Raw genomic sequence first — 27,161 nt, 5'->3', positions numbered from 1 at the left:
CAATGTACTCAGCCCTACTATGAAACTAATTTATGGCTTTCACATGAAAGCTATAACCCAGTTACAACCTAAGAATATGGGGAAGGGGGAGAGGGGAGAGGATGGGCAGAGGGAGGGTGGTTGGTGGGATTACATCTGTGGTGCATCTTAACAAGGGTACATGTGAAACTTAGTAAATGTAGAATACAAATGTCTTAACACAATGACTAAGAAAATGCCTGGAAGGCTATGTTAACCAGTGTGATGAAAATGTGTCAAAGGTTCTATAAACCAGTGTATTGTGCCCCATGATCACATTAATGTACACTGCTATGATTTAATAATAAAAAAGTGGATAATAAAAACCTAAAGAAATCATAAAAAAAAGAAAGTTTGAATATCTTCCATTTGCCTGGGTAGGTGATGAGAAATTAAATTAGTTCCCCTTCCCTTGCTATACTTAGTTTTGTATGTTCACATTTAAGATTTCAATCTTTTTTCTTCTTGGTGTTTTATGTTAATTCAAACTCTAAAAATAATTACCAAACTTTTTAGAGGAGAAGGGAGGAGGGAGATTTATAAGAACTCCTGTAGCCAAAGGCTGCATACTTCTCAGGGATAGTTTATTTGGTTTTCAATGATTTTTTTTTAATTTAACTGATTTCTAGAAATTAGGAGATTTTGCATTGCTTATCTGGATTTCAGGCTTCTCTTGAAAAATTAAAAGCTTTAATAAAATAGACCTTCCTTCCTACGTAGTGGTTACCAGCTGCAGTGGATCCAGCCACCCTTTTTGGATGGGTCCTGCCCAGGTGGACACAGTTCCCCAGAAGGCCAGCCTCACTACCTTCTTGACACATTAGCTGTCTGGGTTTGGAAACTCTTGACTTTGCCCAGTCATATATTTCTTTACTTCCCTCATAAGGCACCCCATTAAATGAATGTTACCCTAGTGAAATCATTCAGAACTTAGAACTTGCTAATTATATATAAGAATCAAGTTAAGTTTCTGCCGCCCCATCCCCAAATTATAAACCTGAAAGTATCCTGTATCTTTAGACAGAGACAGTCTAAATGGAGGTTAAAAATTGGTTCTTGGGGCAAAAAAAAAACAACAAAAAAACAAACGAGAGTCGAAGACATTTCAATAGTTCTTGACCCTCCAGGGGTCCACAGGTATACAGTATGTCTGTGGGGTCAAAATTTCATGGGAAGGGAGACAATCATGGGGATAAAATAAAGAGTGCTTGGGAGATTGATAAAAAAGAAAGGTCGAAAAACACTGAGATACGGGGGTTTCCCAGAGAGGCAAATGCCTGACGTTTTCCTGTCAGAAGTAGCTCCTCATTATAGGAAGAACCTCCATGAGTGTGTCAGGGAAACAGTAACCAAGTCAGAATGGAGACACTGCTGTTGATCGAACTGCACACACAAGTGTGCATTTTCCATAAAAGCCAGGAGGAAACAAGGATTTCTAACATTGGTAACATAAATTGCTACAGTATAAGTGTTTGGGGGGAGCAATTTGGCGTTACCTGGTCACTCAAACATGTATGACCCTGGGACTTCTCCGTATGAGAAAGAGATGTCTGCCTTTCCTCACAAGGACGCCTAAACAAGAATGTCCACGGTGGCACTGTCTGTGGACTATGAAAATGACAAAAAATGGGGAAGCATCTTCTATTCTTTAGGAATTAGGTAAATTATTATAAATCCATGTGATGGGATTTTTACCGTGTTTAAATGAACTAGAATTTCCTTTATCAGCTTGGATGAATCTTGATGCCTTAATGTAAAGTAGATAAAAATCACCACTGAACACAAGAAGCATAATACCTTATATATAAATGTAAAATATACATAAAATGACACTAAGTATTGTCCTGAGGACATTGATCCATAATAAAAGTCTAATTTATGTACAGCAAGGATGATGGCTACTGATAGGGAGGCTGGGGGAGAATGGGGCCACAGCTGTATCTATAATGCTTTATTTCTTAGAAAATAAAAGAAAAAATATTAAAGCAATTATGGTAAAAATCTTTGCTACATATGCATGGTGAGTACACAAATATCTGTTACTTACGTACTTTTCATTATGTTTAATTTTTTTAATTAAAAAGGAGAGATTTTAAAGTGCTATAGGGATCTGGAAGATAGAATAATTTCCTAAATCTGGTAATTGGTGGCTACAAAATATCTCAGACATCTTCTACTCACTGGTGAAAACACTACAGCTGACTCTAGTGAAGGAAGAACCCAAAGACCCAAAGTTCCTACCAGTGACTTGCTGGCCTGGTCACTGCACATGACCAGACAAAGAAATAAGACTTAGAAATACTGGAAGGGAAAAGCCAAAAATGTTGCAATTTTCTATCTAAAAAATCCAACAGAATAAAACAAGCATATTTAGACCTAGAAGGAGTGCTCAGGAAACTGGCTAAACAGAAGTTTAAAGTTAATTAATCAAGTTTTTTTTTTTCTTCACTACCTATAACCACTTAGAAAATGTAATTAGAAAAAAAGTATGTAATTCTCAGGAGCAACAAAAGTCATAAATAACTAGGACTTAAAGAAAATATGCCCACAGCCTGTGGAATAAAACTTAAGATGCTGTTCTCAAATGTCCAGATTAATGGACATTTTTTTTTTTTTTTTACGTTAGCTGTTACTACATAACAAACTTCCCCAGTACACGGATACTTAAAATAACAGTGACCTGTTTTTCCTCCTGATTTCACGAGATGACAACCCATGTGGTTGTTCTGTAGGACTCACCTGGAATCACTCACAAGCCTGTGTTCCCAGGTGTGACCAGAGCTGGACGGTCTACAGTGGCCTCCCCTGCTATCTGGCATGTGTGTGGCCCTCACTTACACTCTTCTCCAGTGGCTCACCGACTCCTGTGGGATACACTTGGCTTCTCCACATCACAGAAATCTCAGGGTTCAGAGAGAAGGTGTGGAAGCTTCAAGGCCTCTGAAAACCTAGTATCAGAACTCAGTACCACTTTGGCCACATTCCATTGGTCAAAAGCCCTTCCATATTCAAGGGTTGGAGAAACGAGCAGCACCTATGTTGGAAGAACATAAAAGACATTTCAAATGGAATCATGGAATCCTAGGAAGCGGGGAGGAATGTCACTGTTAAACAATCTGTTACCCGTTCCATATCACTGAATCAGAAGACTTAAGAATATAGTGATGTCAAGAAGACACACGAATGGCTAACTTGAAAAAATGCTCATCGTCCCCAATTATTAGAGAAATGCAAATCAGAACCACCCTGAGGTATCATTTAACCCCCGTGAGAATAGCCCACATCACAAAATCTCAAAACTGCAGATTCTGGCATGGATGTGGAGAGAAGGGAACACTTTTACACTGCTGGTGGGACTGCAAACTAATCCAGCCTTTTTGGAAGGATGTATGGACAACCCTCAAAGAACTCAAATTAGACCTCCCATTTGATCCTGTAGTCTCATTACTGGGCATCTACCCAGAAGGAAAAAAATTGCTTTACCATAAGGACACTTGCACTGTTTATCGCAGCTCAATTTATAATTGCCAAAATGTGGAAACAGCCTAAATGCCCATGAATGCAAGAATGGATTAATAAGCTGTGGTATATGTATACCATGGAATACTATTCAGCCATTAAAAAAGATGGAGACTTTACATCCTTTGTATTAACCAGGATGGAAGTGGAACACATTATTCTTAGTAAAGCATCACAAGAATGGAGAAGCAAGAATCCTATGTACTTAGTTCTCATATGAGGACAGTTGATGACCTAGTACATGGTGGGGGGTGGGGGAAGGGGAGAGCAGGGAGAAGGAAGGAGGGAGGGGTGGGGAGAGGGAAGAGCAGAGAGAGGGAAGGAGGGAGGGGGTTGGGGGTGAGTGACAGTGTGTGAAACACCTTTGGGGGCGGGATGGGACACAATTATAAGAGGGACTTTACCTAAGAAATGCAATCAATGTAACCTGGTTCTTTGTACCCTCAGTGAATCCCCAACAATAATAAAAAAAAAGAATATAGTGATGTAAATTCTTTTACATAATTTATAAATTCAAATCTAATTTAATGAAAAGGTACTTTTTGTATAACACAATGAACTGATGCTAAAGTCTATCTGGAAAACACACATGAACACAAATGACCAAGAAAAATTCCAAACAGAACAGCATGGGGAGCTTGACTTCTATGGGATCAGAATTTACTCAGGCTTCATAGTTAATGCCGTGTGATACTGGTACAAAGATAGACAAATTGATCAATATTTTTTTTAATAGAGAACTAAGGAAGAGAGTCATACATGTGTTGAATTTTACTATGTTTAGGGAACATTTCAAATCATTGGGGGTAATGCTTCTGTCACAAAATTAATGAATTCATATCCTTTTTCCTAAAAATAAAGTTAAACCTATGCTTACACCATAGACAAAAGTATTGAGATAATACCATAAAAATATTAATAGGGTATAATGAAAAATGTTTTTTCAACTTAGAACGTATAAAGAAAAATATTGATGGCATTTGACTACAAATAAATTATTCTGTACAATTACAAGCAAAGTGAAAAGCCAAGAAATAGGCCAGGAGAAAATGTTTGCAATGTCTCTTAATAAGGAGTTAATATTCAAAATGTATTAAGAGCTTCAACAAAACAATAAATAAAGAAACAATAGGAGATTGAGCAAATAACTTACCTAGGAAATCCAGAAAAAAATAATTCATGTAACTGAAAAGCAATGATGCCCAACTTTATTAATACACATAGATTTATAAACTCAAACAATAAAGTTGTATTCTTTTTCTATTACCAACCAACTTGGAAAAGCATTGGATTGATTCTATTTAGCAGTGACAACTGTGTGTGAAACGGGTAGTCTTGTACTTTGCTGGTGGTAGTATACATTCCCAAAATATTGTCAATTTCTGCCAAAGGTTTACATTTTTTATACTTTAATTCTACCTTTAGAGATTTGTGCTTTAGAGAGAAAATCACGTAAGCTCAGAAGATGCAGATGTATCTTCACAGCAATATTGTCTAGACTCTAGAATGAGCAAAACACCTGCAATTGTCTAAATCGCTACCCATAAGTTAATAAGCAATTTATTGATCACCTATAATAATATGAAGCTGTAAAAAATGAATTAGGCCCACATGTATTGAATAGATCAGGTGGAAAAATGTAGTCACAGAATAATAGGTGTTGATGCCATTTATATAGAAAGAAAAAAATCAATATTTATATGGGTGAACAAATAGAAAAACTGTTAAAGGGGATTATTTCTGAGGAGAAGAGTAGGAAGGGGAAGAGAAAAGGTATAGACTTTCCACAATTTTTACAGCTTATCTCTTTTACAAAGAAAATAAATGCATCTAATATGATTTTTGTTTTTTTGAGGAAAAATATTATCTCATGGTTTTTTTTTTTCTAGACACACTCTAGGACATTTCAAAGGCAGTAACAAAGAGAGCATCGCATCAGTTATAGAAAGTTTCTTACAAGAGAAAGTGTTGAAGAAACTACACATACTTTGCTTGAGCAAGAGAAAACTTATTACATTTGTTCCCGGGAACAGAGCTATGGCCATTGGGTGAAAATCCAAGAGACAGATTGTCATTTTCTAAGCATTCTAGATACTCACTTGTGAAAAGGGCTCATGCGAAGACTGTGTGAGCCACGTGCTCCTGAGGAGTGAAGCAGAGATGGGGTAGCCACATAGCAGGTTTATTTTAGAGGCAAAAACTATACCGTTGGGTAAAGAGAGGGTCAGGGAGAAACCATTTCCACCCAAGGATCTGGGATTCCAAATTTCCTGGTGATGATTAACACAGAATCATGCAAAACCTCAATTGCAGCCCATGAAGCAGCTTGGATTGTGTGAAGAACGGAGTCTATGTAACATCTAGCTGGATGGGCATAGCTTTATGAGAAAATGCCTAGAGTTTCACTCTTCCATGTATGTATAAGTTCTCTGTCTTAAGTTTCAGATCCTTTGTTATTAAAACACAACCCACACACCAGAGGTATCAGCTTGTTAGAAATCAGGCTCTCAAGCTCCACCGTAGACCTAGTGAATGAGAACCTGCATTTTAGTGAGATCCACCAGTTATTCCTATGTTGAGAACACTGGTCTATCCCCCAATCTACAGAATTCCTCTTATACCTGAACCTTCAAAGCCTAAATGAAAAGAAACAACCAACTACAGCCTGAGCCTGGTGGCTCACACCTGTAATCCCAGTGCTTTGGGAGGCCAAGGTGGGAAGATCACTTGAGGCTAGAAGTTTGAGACCAGCTTGGGCAACATAGCGAGACCCTTTCTCTGAAAAAAAAAAAAAAAAAAAAAATTTTTTTTTTCTTTTGAGACAGAGTCTCACTCGCCCTTGGTAGAGTGCCATGGTGTCACAGCTCACAGCAACCTCAAACTCTTGGGCTTAAGCAATTCTTTTGCCTCAGCCTCCCAAGTAGCTGGGACTACAGGTGCCCACCATAATGCTGGGCTATTTTTTTGTTGCAGTTGTTTAGCTGGCCCAGGCTGGGTTTGAACCTGCCACCTTCAGTGTATGTGGCTGGTGCCATAACCACTATGCTACAGGTGCTAAGCCTAAATTTTTTTTTTAACTTAGCCAGGCATGGTAGTGCCCACTTTTAGTTTTAGCTACTCGTGAGGACAAGGTATGAGTTTGAAGTTGCAGTGAGGTGTGGTCACTCACTACATTCAGGCCTGAGTGACAGAATGTGACCTTGCATAGAAGAAAGAAAAACAGCATGTCACATGAAAAATAAAAAGTCCAAATGTTTAGAAGTTTTGATTTTATGTATCATAACCAGGGGGAATGATAACAGGAAGGGAAGAAATGACTCTGGTGTATACATGCACCAGAGTGAACTTAACTCTTTCAGTGGGGGGTGATTGACTGTTTTACCTTCCTAGAAGAGTTTAGCCTGCTCCCTCTTAACAAATGAATATCAGTCTCAATTTAATTAAATACTGAATAGTAGAAGATAAACATCTTTGAGACTTTTCATCTTGATAGCTGTTATTAATAAGGACATCTTTAATGTCGCATTCTAGATTTTATGGTTTATTAAAAATTCTTTCTGTTTTTATAGCATATTAATAGGTTTTTAAGGTTTAATCCCTTAATCTCAAGTTACTTGACTTTTAGCATTTTTTTCACATCAGGATTATTTTGGGGTGAGTGGGTGGTGGACGAGTGGGAAGAGGGAGTTTACAATAAAACAAGAGTGAATAACCTCTTAAGATAAAAAAGTTTTTAGGAATTGGAAATAATCTAATTAGCAACTAAAGCCTTAAAAATCTATTGGCTTCCAGTTGATTGTACTATATCCATTTCCTGAATCATTCTGGTTTTTCACTTGTGTGCAAAGACATCAATGGAAAATAATGAACTCTCCAACGTATGGGGACATCATAGTTAAACCTTTTGCTGGATTTAAAAAAAAAAATTGCTTTTCATAAACAGTTTTCTTAACAAGTTGTGTTGTCTCTCAGCAGGCTTTGCAGAGTTAGAGCATATTCTACCCAACTGGCCCCAGATGGAAAATACTCTCTTGAAATTGGATGGCTTTTTAAGTGTAGCTCTCCACAGCCTGCTCAAAGAAAAAACAAAATAATAATCTTGAACAGAATGCATTTAGTTGCATGCTCTATAATTTCCCTAGCATCCCACGTATTTAGATGTTTTTGCTTTTGGCAGTGGAATTTTTCTAATTTAATTAACTCATTAACGTTTAGCAGATGACACAGTGTGAAAATTCTTTTCCCTAGCCACTTATCTAAATATTCTTTTAGTCCACTGGGTTTATGGGCACACTTTATTTATTTATTTATTAAATTTCTTTCTTTCTTTTATTTCTATACTGACTTTCCCCTTAAGAGTTCATGAGTAACATGTAAACATTTTAGGTAATGAATTAGAAACCTTTCTTAAAGCAATAAATGGAGCAGAGGCGGAGGAGGGAATTATATAGTGGGGAGAATCTTTACAAAGAAAGACTCGGAGAGAAAGAACAGATGGTTTGAGAAGATCAGCCAGAGCTGAAATGCTTATCCCAGTCCAAGCCCCTGCAATTCTGTCTCTTAGTTCTTAGCCCATAAGTGAAGGTACAGCAATGGCTTTTGTCTGAAAATCAGCTGCAAACACCAGGAATGACAATAAAGGCAAGTCTTCCAGGATTAGCCCAATCAAAGGTGACTCTTCCTTACCAAATCATGTATTCATTCATTCACATCTTTATTTTACCTTGCATTTTACTAATATATAAATCATACTATTAGATTTGATGTTTCCTTAAAAATTCAGGATATTTACTTTATTCCTCCTTTCCTTCTTTCTTTTTTATCATTTTTCTTTTTTTTTAAATCTTCAGTGCCTAACACAGGGTCTAGAACAAAACAAATACAGAATAAATATTACCAAATTTTGTATAAAAGGATATTTTTTGAGCAATTATACCTAATAGCTATTAGGTATTTACTCAAATATTTTAAAACAGACATTGTTTTAATCCCCAGAGGGACCTTGCTAGGGGTATGTTGTTGTGATTATTATTTTAATTTTATAAGCAAAAAACCTGAGGCTAAGTGATGCTAACTGAGTGACTGAAGGTCACAGGACTTGCAAGTGAAGTGGCAGTTGTAGGCTTTGAACTCAGAGCTGACCAGGATGCTGCTACCGCAAATAGTGGTGACAGGGGACAGCCAGGAAGTGATAAGGGAACTTCCTTGTGTCCCTAGTGAGAGTGGGACATAACTCCCAGTTTCCTCAGCAAATGAGTCAGTAATGGAAAGGATTGACACTGAATTGTGCACTAACCAGGGGCATTTTATGGTATGTGAATTATAATCTTCATAAATAGAAAGGATTAGAAATAACAGTATTTTGAAAATTTTAGAAGTCTCAAGAGCTTTCTCTGACTCTGTTCCTGAGGCATTTAGTTCATATTCTTATCAGTGCTGTAACTTTTTAGGTTCACTGAGCTGCATGTTGAAAAACAGCCCAGATGTCCAGACCCAGACTTGGTGTCATTCTCTGGTGCCTCCGTGGAGGTGACCATTGATCTCAGGATGGGGCCATGAGAAAGTGATCCTTAGGGCTCTGTTGAGCTTTTAAACCATTAACTATAGATGCTACTGAATAGTCTTGGTGAGAAGTTAAATAAATGTTAACAAATGAAACTGTTCAGACAAAAGCTTGATAACCAGGATCTATAGAGAACTCAAATTAATCCACATGAAAAAAGCCAACAATCCCTTATATCAATGGGCAAGAGACATGAATAGAACTTTCTCTAAAGATGACAGACAAATGGCTAACAAACACATGAAAAAATGTTCATCATCTCTATATATTAGAGAAATGCAAATCAAAACAACCCTGAGATATCATCTAACCCCAGTGAGAATGGCCCACATCACAAAATCTCAAAACTGCAGATGCTGGCGTGGATGTGGAGAGAAGGGAACACTTTTACACTGCTGGTGGGACTGCAAACTAGTACAACCTTTCTGGAAGGAAGTATGGAGAAACCTCAAAGCACTCAACCTAGACCTCCCATTCGATCCTGCAATCCCATTACTGGGCATCTACCCAGAAGGAAAAAAATCCTTTTATGATAAGGACACTTGTACTAGACTGTTTATTGCAGCTCAATTTACAATCGCCAAAATGTGGAAACAGCCTAAATGCCCACCAACCCAGGAATGGATTAACAAGCTGTGGTATATGTATACCATGGAATACTATTCAGCTATTAAAAAAAAATGGAGACTTTACATCCTTCGTATTAAACCTGGATGGAAGTGGAAGACATTATTCTTAGTAAAGCATCACAAAAATGGAGAAGCATGAATCCTATGTACTCAATCTTGATATGAGGACAATTAATGACAATTAAGTTTATGGGGGGGGAAGCAGAAAGAGGGATGGAGGGAGGAGGGTGGGGCCTTGGTGTGTGTCACACTTTATGGGGGCAAGACATGATTGCAAGAGGGACTTTACCTAACAATTGCAATCAGTGTAACTGGCTTATTGTACCCTCAATGAATCCCCAACAATAAAAAACAACAAAAAAAAAACAACAAAAGAAAAAAACAAATGAAACTGTTTCTTCTTTTTTTTGTTTTTTTTTTTTTTTTTTTGTAGAGACAGAGTCTCACTGTACCGCCCTCGGGTAGAGTGCCGTGGCGTCACACAGCTCACAGCAACCTCCAGCTCTTGGGCTTAAGCGATTCTCTTGCCTCAGCCTCCCGAGTAGCTGGGACTACAGGCGCCCACCACAACGCCCGGCTATTTTTTTGTTGCAGTTTGGCCGGGGCTGGGTTTGAACCCGCCACCCTCGGCATATGGGGCCGGCGCCCTACTCACTGAGCCACAGGCACCGCCGAAACTGTTTCTTCTTAAACCAATTTTCGACATCAGGCAGAATTTTCCTCCACTTTCAAGAAAAAGGCTGTTGTCACGTCTCTCTGAGACTGTTTTCCAGCCGTTAATTTATCTGACAAGGATGAATAACACATTTGGGAAATTTGTTAGCATTCAGTCTTCTAAATCAGTTTCAGGAAGCTATTAAGATTTAAAAGACATTGAAAATCACATCATTTTTGTATCTTTTTATACTCATGACCAGAACGGACACACTTTTCTGTGTTAGTATTTTTTAGTCAGAGTACATGTGAATACACACACACACACGCACACGGACACAAATACACTCGTGCACATGCACACACCTGCTCACACACGTACATACACTCAACACACATTCACAAGCCCATGTCACATGCACACACACCATTTATATCATGAATGGTGTATCAATGGAAGAAACTTATCTGGCCCATATACCTTCCAAAAGGAAACTGCTGTGTGTAAATATTTAATATATCAGGAAAGCCAACTTCTTTCCCTCCTGTAGACTTAATAGATCAGAATGAAAAGATTTCAGTACAAAGCTGACTGGAGTTCCAAATATTCTTCTTGGTAGCTAGAAGAAAATTGTACAATTTTATATTTTTTTCCTTTTTCCTCCTGCTATTCGCCTGCTTTAAAAATGAGAGGAAAAAGCCCGCGGAGAGCAGTGGACACAAAGCAGGGAATGGGTTTGGGAGCATTTGAGTCACGGTTCTCTGCCACTCTTGACCTTGGCATTTGAATATTTCTTTCCCTGAACCACCAAACGATGGCTTCACTCTTGAGTTTCTAAGATATATGTATATTAATTTGGAGTCTAGAGTTGATGTTTCTGTTTTTAGTCAACATTATTTTCTGAACAAAGGAAGGATGAGGTTCAGCAGGAATACTGGTGAGCCTGAGAGAGTGGAGACAGTGAGAAAGGAGTTATCTGAAATGTTTGTGTCTCATATTATGCAAATTCACAGAAGGTGGGCGTCTGTGCAAATGTACACAGCAAAAGAGCTGGGGAGCAAACCTTCGAAGGTCCAAGCCAGAGAGCCCTCTGGCGCTTCCATGACTATATCAAAGCAGGGGCAGGAATGGGAGAATCAGAAAGGCTCAACTTATTCTGTGCAGAACCTGTGAGAGTGTGTGTGCGTGCCGGTCAGGGAATACGCCTTTAAGATTTCATTCAATGGTGCAGTTTTGTTGCTATCTCTAGAAAATTACGCCGCCTGTTAACTAAGTCTAGCAGAAAATAGAAATTACTGACATCTTTAGAAATATTAGAAGTCTATCTGGCATGGGAATGCCTTTACTATCTGTTAGAAAAATAATTTTTTAAAAGACTTTATTATGGCCAACTTAGATTTCTATAGATACCGAGCAGATGTAGTTTCACCAGCTAGAGATGGATGTATGTGGGGGCAGAGAGATCAGTATCAATAACCATTAGTCAATAAAAGGAGGTTTAATTTCCTGTCTTCCTTCAACTCCCTGGCCATTTTTCCTCTCCCTGGAGGGAGAGCGAGGCTTCCAAGCCTTCACTCTGAGGCAGATGTGTGTTCTTTCGTGGCGAGAGATGGCAGAAGACGTAGAAAAGACACGCACACAGCTGGGTTATGTACTTTGTAAGTGCAGGTAAGGCCTCCCCTGAGCAGTAATTTCTAGGTTTGCAGTGTTTTAAAATTATGACACTTTTTTTATTTTTTAAGGCTTGAGTGCGTATGTGCTTGGGTAGAAAATTAGACTGTGATAAACGTGTATAATATCTCTTTATTTTAACAACACAGCAGTGCTGCCCTGCTCTTTCTGTGTTCTCAGGGACAGCTGTCAACATGCATTTATTCATGCAAACAATGAGTGTTCGTCATGCCGCTGGGCACTGGGCATCCTCTCACCTCGGAGAACTTAGAACATAAAATACTTGGCTCTGCCCTCCAGGGGCTCGCGTTCATTAGCCAATAAGTCCAGGCTGTTATTGGAGAAGGTTCGTAAGAAGGAATCCAGGTGTTTCGTAAGGAAGGCTTCTTGTCTGTCCAAAGGCATCTCTTGGGGGGCAAGCATCAAACATTGTCAAGCCTGGAAAAAGGAAGCTATTCCAGATACTCAGTCAGAGAGGGATTGAACGCAAGGAATTCTTAAATGAAGCTGTTGAAGGGGCTGGAAGGAAGAGACAGCATAAGGTGACAGATGGGGACTTTGCTGCTGCCCTTTCCTAGCTGAGCCGTTGGAGGAATCAGAAGTTTCTGGAGCCTGCAGTCACCCACTGGGGATGCCCCTCTGCCACAGCTGGAAACAGAAGGGCTTCCCCCTTCCTCTTGTGTTTTCATCTCTTCTCGTAGCTTCCCATTGGCAGAATTTGACATTAACCTGCTGACCAAGAGTCTTGGCAAAGTAAGTTGCAGCTATCCGCTCACAGTGCAGAGAAGAGTGTAGCGGGCAAGTAGAGGTGGGGAGAGGGGGCAGCTTGGAGCAGGGTCTGGGAGCAGCCGCTGTTGCCCAGGGTTTTCCCTCAGTTTCTTAGATTACTAGAACACTCAGATGTGGTCAGGCTTTGAAATCTTATGGAAAGTAGCTATTATGGACTGAATTCTGTGCCCCCCAAATTCAAAATTTGAAACTCCGAACCTCAATGTGACTCTATTTAGAGATAGGACACTTTAGGACCAATGAAGGTTAAACTAGGTCCCAAGTGTAGGATTCTAATATCATAGAACTGGTGTCCTTAGAAGAAGAGGAAGAAGAGGTGGAGCCTGTGGCTCAGTGGGTAGGGTGCCTGCCCCATTTACCGAGGGTGGCGAGTTCAAACCCAGCCCTGGCCAAACTGCAACAAAAAAATAGCCGGGCGTTGTGGTGGGCGCCTGTGGTCCCAGCTACTGGGGAGGCTGAGGCAGGAGAATCGCTTAAGTCCAGGAGTTGGAGGTTGCTGTGAGCTGTGACGTCACAGCACTCTTCTGAGGGCAATAAAGTGAGACTCTGTCTCTAAACAAAAAAGACCAGAAGAAGAGGCAGAAGAAGACACACCGGGGATGTGCACACCTGGAGGCAATGCCTTGCCAGACCACTGCCAGGAGGCGGCCCTCTGCAAGTCGTGAGAGAGGCCTCCTGGGAAACCAGTTCTGCCAGCACCGTGATCTTGGACCTTTGCCTCCTGACCTGCTTGAAAATCAATTTCTATTGTGTGATCCATCCAGTCTGTGCTATTCTGTTATGGCAGCCCAAGGCAACTAATACAGGAAGTCCCTGAGTTACAAACATCTGACTTATATACAGCTCGCACTTACAAACAGGGGCTATTACAGTGATTCCCCAAGTTTCAAATGTCCATCTGATGTGCAACTCGCACTTAGGATCAGAGGCTATTAAGGTAACAGGTAAATGTAACTGTTCCAACTTAAATACAAATTCAACTTAAGAACAAACCTACAGTACCTAGCTCGTTTGTATTCTAGGAACTGCATGTACATTTACCAAATACATAAGTCATGAGTATAGAGTCAAATGCCAAATTGCAAACGTGTACTAAAAATGTAACTTTCTACTTACATTTGCTGGTAAGTGCATTCTTTATGAGTAAAACTACATGGGAATTAAATAAAATTGGACAGCTGCTTGACAATAGTGGTCTCTGAGTAAGTTGAGTTAGTTGGATGGTACAAACGGCCCCATGTACACGCAGGAATCTTTGGGATCTGATGTCCCCCCTTAGACAATCTCTCTTCCCAACAGTGCCAGAAGTGGGAGTTTCAGCCTTCCTGATACTTCCTTTGTAGAACTTTCTCTTTTCATATTGCCACATCCTGATTGCTCTCTTCTTTCTTTTAGGTAGCCTTGTTTTACTCTGATCTTTTCTTTACTCTGATTGTTTTATGGTTTAATATAAACAAGAGCATTTTCACATTCTTGAAGTGGAGGCTGTGCATGCGCTCTGGCTGATACTTGGCCAGGGCGCACCACTGCAGGTGCAATGCCTGTTGCCCTTGTCATTCCTGACTGGGCTTTAGAAATCATGATACCCATGCCATATTACTGCTAAATAATTTAAATATCATCTCTTCCTATGTCATTAGTATCATGAAGTACAAAAAGAAATTGACCAAATCAAGCCATTGAATCAGCTTTCTGTATAGGCAGACTAAGCTATTTGAAAATAGTAAGAAGCATCCCCATTCACCAAATGACAGCCTCCCCAGCATATGATAGAGCATAAAATCCAATAGCTAGAGATGTTCTTAATAAGTTTAATTGTATTCACTAGAGGGGATGCTCAGTATGTCTAATCTTTAAATTTTATTCACTATAGGCCAGCCCTTGGCAAAACCCTTTAATTTATTGTCTCACTAATTGTATCACAAGAACCCTACTACAAATACCACCTATTATTAATGCCATTTTATAGACAAATCGACAGAAGCTTAAATAGGCTAAGGAACATATTTGATGTTGTCAGCTAGCACAGGATAAAGCAGGGTTTTAAACCTTAAGATTGACCTCTGTGTTTCAAATAAGAGCCAAATGAGTCACTTGTCCTACAAGACCTCTTGGTTGTCAACTGCAGCTCAGCACTTTTCTCACACTTTCTGTCCTTAGGGTTTTTGTTCCTGGGAAACTGGTCCTCTCTTAACCAAGCTCTTCTCCAGCTTCTTCCCAGCTGAATGGCTGATCTCTCTACCTAGAATGATTTTTACCCATCTTTTTACATAACTAGCTCTTAACCATTCTAGCCAAAAAGTGTCCCTGTCCATATGCTTGACACGTTGTTACACCACCTACATGATTATTTTCTTCATGCAGATACCTGCCACAATTTGGAGTTGTTTCTTGTTTGCTTATTTATTTGTTAGGGCTGTGCCACCAACATCCAAAGACAGGGTGTTACATATAGTAGGCACTCAAAACATATGTGCTGAAGGCCAAGGGATCATCTGTTGTAATCTATCAAAGCCCCATGCTCTTTGGGTTTAAGACTTAACAGGGTGTGTTTTTGATGGAGGGGGGAACACGAGAGCCTGAATCGTCTCTGTGCTGTATTCATCACCCCAAAGGGCATTCTGAGCTATAAGCTTACAACTGCGAAGATGGGGGGCAGAGGTTGCAAAGTGTGCAGGAAACCACTGAGTAGGAAAAGCAGTCCCCTAGAGAAATTTAATTGATTAAAAGTTTTGCCTACAGTAATAGTATACAATTCACTTTTTTCTGAAAAATACTTCCTAGTGTTGTTTTTTGACTAGTAGGCCTTGCCAATGAACATATGGTAAGAATTTACTGTATTTAAAGAACAATCTCAGGTGATTGTTCTTTAAATACAGGGTGATTAATAAGGCAAGCTTCTATGGACTTGTGTAAAAACGTGGGAGAGAAAGGGAAGCATCAGCAAACAGTTGTCCAGGAAGGTCTTGTGGGGAGAAGGACCTGAGACAGGCTTTAGAGCAAGGGGCAATTAGACCAGAGGGAGGCGAGGTCTATCATCAAAGCATGGTCTCAGGGCTGGGCAGTGTGATTCATGCCTATAATCCTATGTAATCCTGGCACTCTGGGAGGCTGAGGCGGGAGGATTGCTTGAGCTCAGGAGTTCAAGACCAGCCTAAGCAAGAGCGAGACCCCATGTCTACTAAAAATAGAATAATTAGCCAGGTGTGGTGGCTCATGCCTATAGTCCCAGCTATTCCAGAGGCTGAGACAAGAGGATCATTTGAACCCAGGAGTGTGAGGTTACTATGAGCAAGGCTGACATCCTGGCACACTAGCCTCAGGCAAGAGAGTGAGACTCTGTCTCAAATAAAAAAAAAAAAAAAAAAAGCATGGGGCGGTGCCTCTGGCTCAGTGAGTAGGGCGCCGGCCCCATATGCCAAGGGTGGCGGCTTCAAACCCAGCCCCGGCCAACCTCAACAAAAAAATAGCTGGGCATTGTGGCGGGCGCCTGTAGTCCCAGCTGCTCGGGAGGCTGAGGCAAGAGAATCGCGTAAGTCCAAGAGTTAGAGGTTGCTATGAGCCATGTGACGCCACGGCACTCTACCGAGGGTGGTACAGTGAGACTGTCTGTACAAAAAAAAAAAAAGAAAAGCATGGTTTTAGGAATGTTTGGGGATTGTAAAAGATCTTTTGGCAGGGAGTAAACCTTAAACATTATGTTTAAAAGTTTGGATTTTATTCTGCATTGTGATTGGACTCCCAGGAGATTCTGAGTGGACCAGTGTTGTATTAAAGCCAGTGTTTCCAAAAGTGAGAGACGAAACGACTAAGATGAGGGAGGAGGAAGCCTAGGCTGGAAACCAGGTCCATGAGTTTCCTGTGACCGACAGTAGTGTGAACGTACCTGTCTCAACACAGCTGTGTTGATGGGGGAAAGCAAGAGAACCAGCCCACAGGGTCCAATCTGATCCATGTCAGACTTAGAGCGATTTCTTTTCAATTAAAAAAACCCCTGATCAGTATAGCATTTTATAAATTTCAGCTCTTCCATGTCAGCAGTAAAATGGCTATGTCTATTTATGAGGATTATGAGAAATTTCTGTACTCCAAGTGCCTTCTGAGTCATCAGGGACATATTAAATTATGTTGACTAATATTTCAGATTAACTGTTTCTAAATGTAATCTGTGGGTAATTATAACTCACATATAAATTTTAGTTTATTGCCTTTGAATCATTTCACATGCATCATTTGATTGCCATTATTATGTTTTTACAGTTGAGCAAATTGCGTTTCAGAAAGGCTAAATGAGTTGTCCAAGGTCACTTGGGCTAATAGGTAAGAAAGCCTGGGTTGAAACTTCTTTTATGTCAAGCTTTTTAGATCTTGGTGAAAATTAGAAGGTAATACTTAATGTATATGATGAGTTCTTACTAACAGAATACTTAATGATTTTGGAACAAGTGGTCTCAGTGTGTGCGGGGATGAACTTTATCTAATGTGGTAAAATGCAGTGGGTGTTCCATAAATACTCACTGACAATAATGACATCATCCACCATTCATTCAGAATCAGTCTACCTCTAAAGGAATGAATCTTTTACACTGTTCCTCAAATATTTCTAAATTAAATATTGACAATAATGTTCGTGTTTCAGTTTCCCCTCATTGGGCCTTGAGCTCAATAACTGTTGGTTATGGAGCGTGGCTTTGTCAGCTTGGTCTCATGGAATTTGCAGACGGCGTCTATGTGCACAGTGACAGAGTGATTCTGGCTGATGAAGAGAGGACAGGTGTGGAGCAAGGGTGGCAGGAAACGGACTGTTCGCTTTTTTCCACGTCTGCTGATTCAACCTGCAAACCCCTTCCCCAACTCCCTTAGCAAAACCTGTAAAAACACAGGGGCCACCGTAAAGACAACTCTGACATTTGTCACCTGGAGAGGTCTTCTGAGTTGAGAGAGCCTGTTCTGTACTTATTTTGGTGGGCTGGGTGTATCTTGGCTTCCACACTTGTTTCTGGTTAGAAAGTTAAAAACAAAGATCTAAATACTGTGCACTTGGATAGTAAAACACATGTTCACTTTTTTGCAGTGACCCTGGAAACAGATAAGGGATTCTTATAAACCACAAAGAAAAATAAATAACTTCACCCATGGAGGGAAAGAGACAGCTTGAAAAAAGGGACTTTGGAAAAAGGCTGTCTCTAGACAGCAGTCTTGTGGTAAGTACTAACCATTCATTTACCACTCTATATGTTTTGGCTTAGAATGCATTATTCTTTGACTGTTATTTCCTGAACCCTGTGCTTTTGAAACCTCTGTTTCAGTTACCCCATTAGCACCATCCCCTGGGATTTTGTTTCATTTATTTTTTTGCAAACTCAAAAGCCAGCAAATTATTGGAATGTTTGGATAGTGTCTTAATAGGCAAATGTCATAATCTGTCAACATTATATATAATTACATTAATTCCAGCTGAAATAGACTTTAGTCTATACAAAAACACTGCTGTACAGCAGATGCCACATGCCAGGCCTACATATAGTTGTTTTGTTTTACTACCCATTTATTTTAACTTTGGGGGTATGTTGAACAAGAATTCAATACAACTTCAAATGTTGAAAAGCCAAGAAAGTATCTGAGATCTTCTTAGGTATGTAAATTAGTTCAGTTGTCCATAAACTTTCTCAGAGTTTTAATGAGGATGAAGATCATTCTTAACAACCTGGTTGTGTTCACTCTCAGGTATGAGAATCTGGTTAGTCCATTGAAATCGACGGAGTCACCAATTTCTGAAGGTTAGACACTCTCTGAATGTCTCTGGGCTGACATGTGGGTCATCTTCTGATCCATAAGGCATATGAATAGAGGAAGAAATCAAATCAAGGAAGTCACTACTTTCTCTTTTATTCACCTACTAGAATAGATATTAACTTGGCTCTTTTTGCAGCATGTTTTATGGGAATGCACTTTGTTCACTTGAATATTTCCAGCTCCTGGCTTGGAGTCTGGTACAGAGTAAAGATTCAATAAAATATTTGTTGATTTGATTTATCAGTTGTACCTTTCAAACTCTGCAGCTGTAGGCCTTGCCCTGCAATGAACACATTAGCTATTTACCCCATAGGCCAAGGCTCTACTTCATGTTCATGGACGTGAGTCTCTGGAAATTGAGAAAAGGATTGCATTAAGGGTTTATGTGTGGTTTCTCTCTTGTCACTCAGAAGCAGCTTCTGTGCCTATGTGGCACACCTTCAGAGCCTGAGGACTTCAGTAGTATTTTAGTTCTGTGACCGTGATCCGTGTCATTCCTAGATCTTGCTACCTCCCCGTAGAATGTGGTGAAAAGAGTTATACACATTTGTGTTTATATCCATATTCTCTTTTCATCTTCTGGGGAAATGGGATGAAGAGATAATTTCTGCAGCCTCGCTTCTGTAGGAAAAAAACAACACTTTCTGCTTATCAATATGCCAATAAGGGTCTGCCTTAGGCAGGGAGGCAAGGGAGAAGGTGGGTGTATGGTCGGATGCGAACAGCTCGGGAAAGATTCTCTTAGCCCAGAAATGTTACCCTGACTGGTTGGTCCCCAAAGCCACAGATTTCTGCCTCAGGTCTCAGGTAATATGCAAATATCCTATAAAGGCAAACATACTAAGCTATTAATTTTTAATAATTCATAGTAGTACCCATTAATAAAAGGCTTCAGATCATTCCCTCATGTCAGACAGATGAGTGGAATTTGGCTGAAGAAACTAGTAAGCAGAAGAATGGAGAGAACAGAGGCTTGGGAAGGAGGGGCTGGGGCGGGACAGGGCAGTGGGGAGGGAGCCTTGGGAAGGAGGGGCTGGGGTGGGACAGGGCTGGGGGGAGGGAGCCTTGGGAAGGAGGAGCTGGGGTGGGAAGGGCAGTGGGGAGGGAGCCTTGGGAAGGAGGGGCTGGGGTGGGACAGGGCGGGGGGGAGGGAGCCTTGGGAAGGAGGGGCTGGGGTGGGACGGGGGTGGGGGGAGGGAGCCTTGGGAAGGAGGAGCTGGGGTGGGACAGGGCTGGGGGGAGGGAGCCTTGGGAAGGAGGGGCTGGGGTGGGACAGGGCTGGGGGGAGGGAGCCTTGGGAAGGAGGGGCTGGGGTGGGACGGGGGTGGGAGGGAGCCTTGGGAAGGAGGGGCTGGGGTGGGACAGGGCTGGGGGAGGGAGCCTTGGGAAGGAGGGGCTGGGGTGGGACAGGGCAGGGGAGAGGGAACCTTGGAAAGGAGGCTCTGGGGTGGGACAGGGCGGGGAAGGGAGCCTTGGGAAGGTAGCTTGAATACAGGGATAAGTAAAATCCTATCACATTACCAGTGCTAGCTGAAAACCCAAAACTCTGCTTGTATTCCTTTTGGCATATGGCTGTACCCTAAGATTTGTCGGGGGTTGCAGGTCCCTTTTTTGACTGGCTGGCATAGAAGAACAAGAGAAAATGAGAACTTGTTGCGTGGCACCACCTGAGAAACGTAATCCTGTTAAATCTCCCTATACCATGTTTGGGAGAATTTTTACACTAGTGAAGTATATTCCTTGCTTTCTAGAGGTAGATTAAGTGTTACATCTGTGTGCCCAGGTTGGGGAAATTCTGGAAAGGCATGTCCTGTCCTATGCTTCCCTGTATGGGGCGCTTAAATGCCACTGGACATTCCAGCCCTTAGGCTGAGTGGCTACAGTTTTATCCTTGATTTTAGTGTGAAGTTCTCTCCTTTAAATGTGACGCTGCTGCTGGGACAGTGACAGCAAGAATGTTCTTTTTGAGTTGGTTCTTTGAGAGTGAGATTTGTTGAAACCACCTTGAACAAATCTCAAATGCCAGGAAGAGAGCTAGACCGGGGACAGGATCAAAGGTGGTGTCCTGTAAGAGACTTGAACCCAAGACATTGTGTTCCTTTTCTGCTCTCTGATGAAACCACACAAATAAGTCGGCAAAAAGCAGGTAGAAATGATTGTAGATAAGGACTGCTGTGAAATACAATAGTGGAAAACCGGGGAAGTTAACTGCTTCTCCTGAGGTCATGCAACCAGGACTACGCCAAGAGCGGAACACAGGTCTCCTGCGCGTCACCTCCATTCTTCATCTTTCACCTTATACTTCTCCCAGAAAGAGAAGATGTCCTTTTGGGAAACTGAATAGAGGAAAGAACTATTAAGTTCTTAAGTCTCAAAATTCCACTGGTGTAATCATCGAGACCCATATTTTTGAGAGTTAGGGGTCCCAGAGGTAATTTCCACTTTAAGATTTTGTAGGAAAAAAAATTCCTCGTAATGTATTGCAAGAATAAGGTACTATTAACTTCATTACACTTTTTATTTTATATAATCAAATCATTGAAGTGTTGAGTAGAAATTATAGCTCCCTTGCAACAGCTTTTAAAATTTAGGCTGGAGAAACTACAGCATAAAGACACCGACAGTCTAAATACTGAAAAAAACTTCAATTGGGGGAAGTGAGTTTGTGGTTATTAGTCACAATTTTGCTTTCAGGATGTGGTGGAGGGGGAGGGGAAGGCGTGTCGGTGTGTGTCCACATACACATGTGTGCGCCCTGGTAACACACGTTCTTTGATGTGGATGTTTTTTACTTTATAAATCTCCCTTTTTAAGGAGAAAGTGACAGGTAAGTGAAACTGAAATGAAGAATATGTTTCTATGTGGGAGGCAAAGACCCAGCGAGAAAGACAAGTGACTTCACATTTGCTTCCACCAGTGGGAGTGAGTCGAGTCGCCATATATTCATGGCAAGTACAGCTTTCTCTCTGATAACAATAAAAATCACCCCAGAAACGAGGCCTCTTCTTGACCCCCAAACATTCAGCCCTCCCCAGGATGCTTTTTGATCAGAAAAAGTCATTATTTCACACTGTGCTTTTTTATTTGCGGGACTCATTCCCAGGCTGCATGTATAGCTGCTTGACACTTGTCACTGTGATAGCAGTTAGCTGATGAGCATGCTGGCAAGTGAATTGTCTTTTCTACCAACTCACATTTCAATAGCAAACATTACCTTTTAATTTGAGGGGAAATAACTTCTAGCTTTTAAGCACAGATGAGACTGACTGATGGTTTCTCTTGCAAATTTTCTCTTGGTACCTCTTTCCTGCCTTCCCCACCAAAGGAAAACAAACACTGGCCATACCAGACCCTCAGCGCTGACGGCAGTGTAACCTTGATAGACTTGTGGGGGCAGAAATGGACCTACACAGGCCCTATAATTCATCCTTCAGCCTCTTGACAATTTGCATGAAAGTCTTTATAGTAATCAGGCGCTCCACCATATGGATTAACACTAAGTCAGTCAACAAGCATCGTTGACAGCTTGCTATGGGGACGTGCTGGATGGCTTTCATTTTCTCTCCCAGACCCCCTCTTTGTTTATCCTAACCTGGCCTTGCACCCCTAGATGATGTACCGTATGGACCTTTTATTATTATTATTATTTTTTGTAGAGACAGAGTTTAGCTTTATCACCCTCAGTAGAGTGCCGTGGCACCACACTACTTACAGCAACCTCCAACTTCTGGGCTTAGGCAATTCTTTTGCCTCAGCCTCCAAGTAGCTGGGACTATAGGCACCCACCACAATACCCGGCTATTTTTTTTGTTGTTGCAGTTTGGCCAGGGCTGGGTTTGAACCTGCCACCCTTGGTATATGGGGCCAGCGCCCTGCCCAAGGTGCCGCCCCTTTTTATTATTTTTGAGACAGACTCTCATTCTGTTGCCCTGGGTAGAGTGCTATGGCATCATCATAGCTCACGGCAACGTCAAACTCTTGGGGTCAACAGACTCTTGCTGGGAGGATCCCAAGTAGCTGGGACAACAGGCACCCACCACACACGTGGCTAATTTGTCTATTTTTGGTAGGGACAAGGTCTTGCTCTTGCTAAGGCTGGTCTTGAACTCCTGAGCTCTTGGAAATTCACCAACCAGGGTTTACCTTCCCTTGCTCCTGCCTCTGCCTCCCAGAGTGCTAGGATTACAGGCGTGAGCTAGCACGCCTAGCCGTTACATGAACCTTTAATCACAGCATTTGGCTGCATTTGGCCAATGGGAGGAACTAACACATCAGAGGTCAAAGTCTTTGTTTTCCTGCTCTCTCCCTGTGTCATGGACCATAAGGATGGGGCCCCTCTGCCTGAGGTTGCAGGGTGTTTTTGAACAACCTTGTCCTAACACTCCAACTCTAGTTCTGACCGCCGCTCTGGGTGTCTTCCTGCCCCTTCTTTCCGTTCCCCTTCGGGCTTCTTCGTAGTAATGGCTCTGTGGTGCCGCTAGCCTGTGTCTTGTTGGTTGGCCTTGGCTTGCCCGTAGTTTAGTAGAGAATTCCTTTACCAGATTCTTCTCAGTTAGGTGGTTTGAGTGTGCCCTTTCTTTCCCGCTGATACAGGGAGATACACTTTCCCTGAGTTTTTCTGGTTTATAGGAGGAGGCTAATGCGGTAAGCAGGGAAAATATCATATTGTGAAGATGAACAGTGCAGCACGATGGGGACAGGAGCTGAGTCACTTGGGAGGCATGAGAGGTGCCAGGGAGAAGCTGGAGTTGGGAACATTTAGGGATGAGGGAAGAAAGACTTAACTCAAAGCTTCTGCCCTGCACCCTCTGGTGACAGCTCAGGCCACTACTGATTTTTCTTCTCCCAGGGAAACATCTTTCTCCTATCACATTTAAATCTCTGCCATTGTATCTTCTAGTCCCCATTTAGTGACTAGAAGTAGTTCTGAGGCAGGGGACAGCACCCTGGGCCTGTAAAGGTCCAGATAGTATCTCAGGCTGTGCAGGCTGCACCAGTGGTTGCAGCTACTCAGCTCCACTGTTGTGGGGGGGGGTGAGGGGGACAGCAGGCACAGAAGCCTCATCTACAGACAGGGGAGGCCAGAATCCCAATAAAACTTTATTTGCAAATACAGGCAGCGGGCTGCATTCTGAATGTTATCTGCACTCATAGGAGAAATGGGAAATTCACCAGCTAGGGTTTACCTTCCCTGTGAGTAGTGATTTGTGTTTGCAACATCCCAAGGCAGAGGGGCAGGGTTAGTCCATTACCCCAAGGTACATGTACCCCAGTCACAAGAAACAGAGCAACAGAAAAATAGCTTAGAAAATATTTCATGCATCTTTTGGACATACTGACATACTGTATGTCCAAACTCACTGAGAATTTTTCTAAATGTAAAATAGAGGTATTGTTAGTGTAGCTCAGTGCAGCCAGTGGGTTGTGAATTCCAAGAAAAGAAAATCTTCATTTTGTGCAGCCTTGGGCATGGCTGCAGCTTTCCTGAAGTGCCTGCACCCTTACTAGCCCTCCCCTCACTGCAAGGATGCCCCATAGAGCATGCAGACCGGGATTGTGTGGGCTTCCAGCTGCTCAATCCCAGTCCCCTTTTCCACGTCTGTTGATGGACACACCTGTCAAGTGCTGTTCACTCTGTACCTCCCGCCACAGGGCAGGGGGAGAGAATGCCAAGTTGTCCTCTGGGAACATGACCTTTGCTCTCTGCTAGCAAGATTGTTCTGAGATTGATCCCCAAAGGAGCATTGAGATAGGGAGGGTGAAAGAATGAGAGGTGGCTTTTTATCCCCCCCTCCTCCCCCACTGCTTCACTTCCAGCAAGTAAGCTGTTATCTCAGCTGTCTCCTAACGCACCGAGAAAAAACAGGACCATGGCCTGAAGCAAGGTGTTCAAAGGTGTGGTGATAACTGAAGATCCAGCTGAGGCCATTTTTTGGGAAAAAGCAACAGATAGAGAATGGACCAGTTCTGGCCTGGGCTAGCAACCTTTCCAAAGTATCCTGTTAAATCTTTGGTGTGCCTCCTTAAGAGGGGGCACTGGTGGCATTAGAGAAGTGTCAGAGCTTTAGGCAAAAACTTACCCGGTGAATCTGCCCGCCAGCCAAGCTCAGCCCATCAGGGCAAGTCTGGAAAATGCTGGAAAGCCCTGCCCACCCACCCCACAGCATTGTAGATCTCTGGGTGTCGTGAATGGATTTGGAGCAGTAGGGGAGGCTGGGCCAGGTGGGCACCACTCACAAGAGCTAGTTGCTAGGAGTCTGAAAGGGACCCCTGAAGAGTGGGAAGATACCAGAACCCAACAAGAACAGTGCTAGGAAGGAGGTTTGCGGCAAGGCGGGTGCTGAGGACAGACTGTGAGTGGAGGACAGAGTAGACAGGGGCAAGCAGTGGGCATGCAGTGTGTCAGTACCAGGGCGTGACAGTCTCACACCAACACCAGCTGTCTGGTAGGCAGACAGCTCGGCGTGTTCAGTCAGTGAATCAGACATCGAGTCTAGACCAGGAAGGCCCCTTCCTTCAGCAACAGTAGCTCAAATTTATTGAGGCTTCATACGGGCCAAGCACATTCTTCAATGCTTTATACAGAAATTGTCATTTAATATTTAACAACATCCTTTTAAGGTAGGAACTCTAATTATCCCTAATTTACAAATGAGAAATCTGAAGTGGTAACAAGTTAATCAACCTCTTCAAGGCTATGGAACTGGTGAGCAGTAGAGCTGGGATTTCAGCTCGGGTCCGGCCCCCTCCAGACTGACCGCTGGCGCACAATTAGCCACTTGGAAGAAGGGCCCCCTCCTCTGCCAGCAGCTGGGGCTTCCCCGTGGTACGGCCCTACCTGTAAGAGCCCCAGCTGCCTGAACAGGGCTAGCCCATGGGTAATTTTTCTGATTTTTCTGATTATCCAGGTTTTGCAATCGACTTTAGTAGAGATTGAAATTAATAATGTGCGTATACATATAGCCACATGCAGACATGTATGATTTATGTTTCTGTCCATGTGAGATCTGACGTGGTGTGAGCACACATGAGGTAGGGTTAATGGTGAGCGCAGAGCGGGGAGGAGCAGGTGAGTGATGGGCAGCTGCTGCCCTGAGGGAGGACCCTACCCAATGGTCGTGCATTCCTTTGGCTGGGCACTGACCCAGGGAGGTGAGCCCTCCTCCACTAGGAGGTTCCCAAGGCCATGCCTTTTGTCTGCCCACCATTTCCACTTGGCCCAAGTGGGCCACCTGGTGTCACCTGAAGGAGAATCTGCCTTTGTGTGGTTATTGCTGAGTGACTCTTTTTCCCTCGTTGTCCCTGAAAATGAGGCAGACTCCTACAGTAACCGCAGAGGTCTTAGAAAAATGCCCTTCCCTGAACTGCCCTAACACCCACTTGTGCTTGTCGTCACTGCACTTACTACATTGTCATGGGCTGATCCCATAGGAGCCGGCTACTGACACTCTGGAAAGATCTGCACCCCTTATGGCAGGTCTGTCCTGTACCTGTGGACGCTTGGCAGGATCCTGGCCTCTGCTCCATGGGTGCCAGGGTGCCCTCTTGCAGTTGTGACAGCCAGATGTCCTGTGTGGAGAAAGGTCACCCTGACTGATCTAAACCCTACGCTCTGTGAGAACATGGTTACTTTGTATTCCATGTTTGTTTCTTTACATAGAAAACACTCAGTGAAATGATGGAATAAGTGAACGCACTCGCTGCTCAGGATCCAGTGAGCTGCTAATCGTGAGCTGAGGACACGTTCACAGGGGTTCTAGGGACAGGACATGGGGAACCCATGTGGAGAAGGCCGTAAGTGCTACTTGGGGAGGCTGGAGAGAGACAGCATGCTGCTTTTCAGTTTCGCCTCAGGATGATTCTAGTGTGGGTATAGGGTTTTGTTTTGTTTTTGTCTTATATCAAAGATTCATAACATGATGAAACTCTCTTGAGTCAAGGTGCTTGATCAGGGCCCTCTGTGAAAAGGTCTCCAGAGTTGTGAATTCTCTGAAATATTTTATATCAGACTTTACGGTATGTGCATTTGTACATTTTTCGGAGGAGAGGAGTCTGTGAGTATCATCAGATTCTCAATAGCATCTCCCACCCGAGAATGGTTAGATGGCCTCTCCTGCCAGTAGTGCTGCCCACGGGTGGGTTTCTCTTGCCAGGGTCACTGAGCTGCGCCTGTCTCTGTCGCCTGTGTTCAGCTGCTGCAGTGAGAGTTGTCTGCCAGCAACAGACAGGGTTCTGTGCATTCTTGGGGTGTCCAAGATCACTGAACTAAAATAGGAACTGGACACATTGTAGAAGCCCTTTGCAAATGCTGAGTTATTGACGGATGATGGACTGATACTGCTTCCACAGCAGGCACCAGTGCAGCTGAGCAGAGGTGTTCGCTCAGCATGCTTGGTGTTTTCTTAGGGCTCCAAGACCTGCTTGTCATTCTCCCGGTGTCTCACTGTCTTTCAACAAAGGGATCATACAAGTTTCCATGGCAGCCGAGTTTTCTGCATCATCCTCTGGCAGCCCAGGATCG

General features: G+C 42.5%; 1 protein-coding gene across 1 annotated transcript in view; it reads left to right on the top strand.

Annotated features, from left to right (window-relative positions):
* The window catches only part of NCKAP5 (NCK associated protein 5), a 969,262-nt gene that overhangs the window by 33,256 nt on the left and 908,845 nt on the right, over nt 1-27,161 (top strand). The window contains exon 2 of the mRNA XM_053597955.1: nt 17,919-18,048. Coding sequence (XP_053453930.1) covers nt 17,980-18,048 — 69 coding nt within the window. The 5' untranslated portion in view covers nt 17,919-17,979. The remainder of the gene's footprint in view (nt 1-17,918; nt 18,049-27,161) is intronic.

Source organism: Nycticebus coucang, chromosome 7, assembly GCF_027406575.1.
Source record: "Nycticebus coucang isolate mNycCou1 chromosome 7, mNycCou1.pri, whole genome shotgun sequence".
In the NCBI taxonomy this organism is placed as follows: Eukaryota; Metazoa; Chordata; class Mammalia; order Primates; family Lorisidae; genus Nycticebus; species Nycticebus coucang.
Note: the sequence above shows the minus strand (reverse complement) of the source record. Positions and strands in the feature narration are given on the sequence as shown.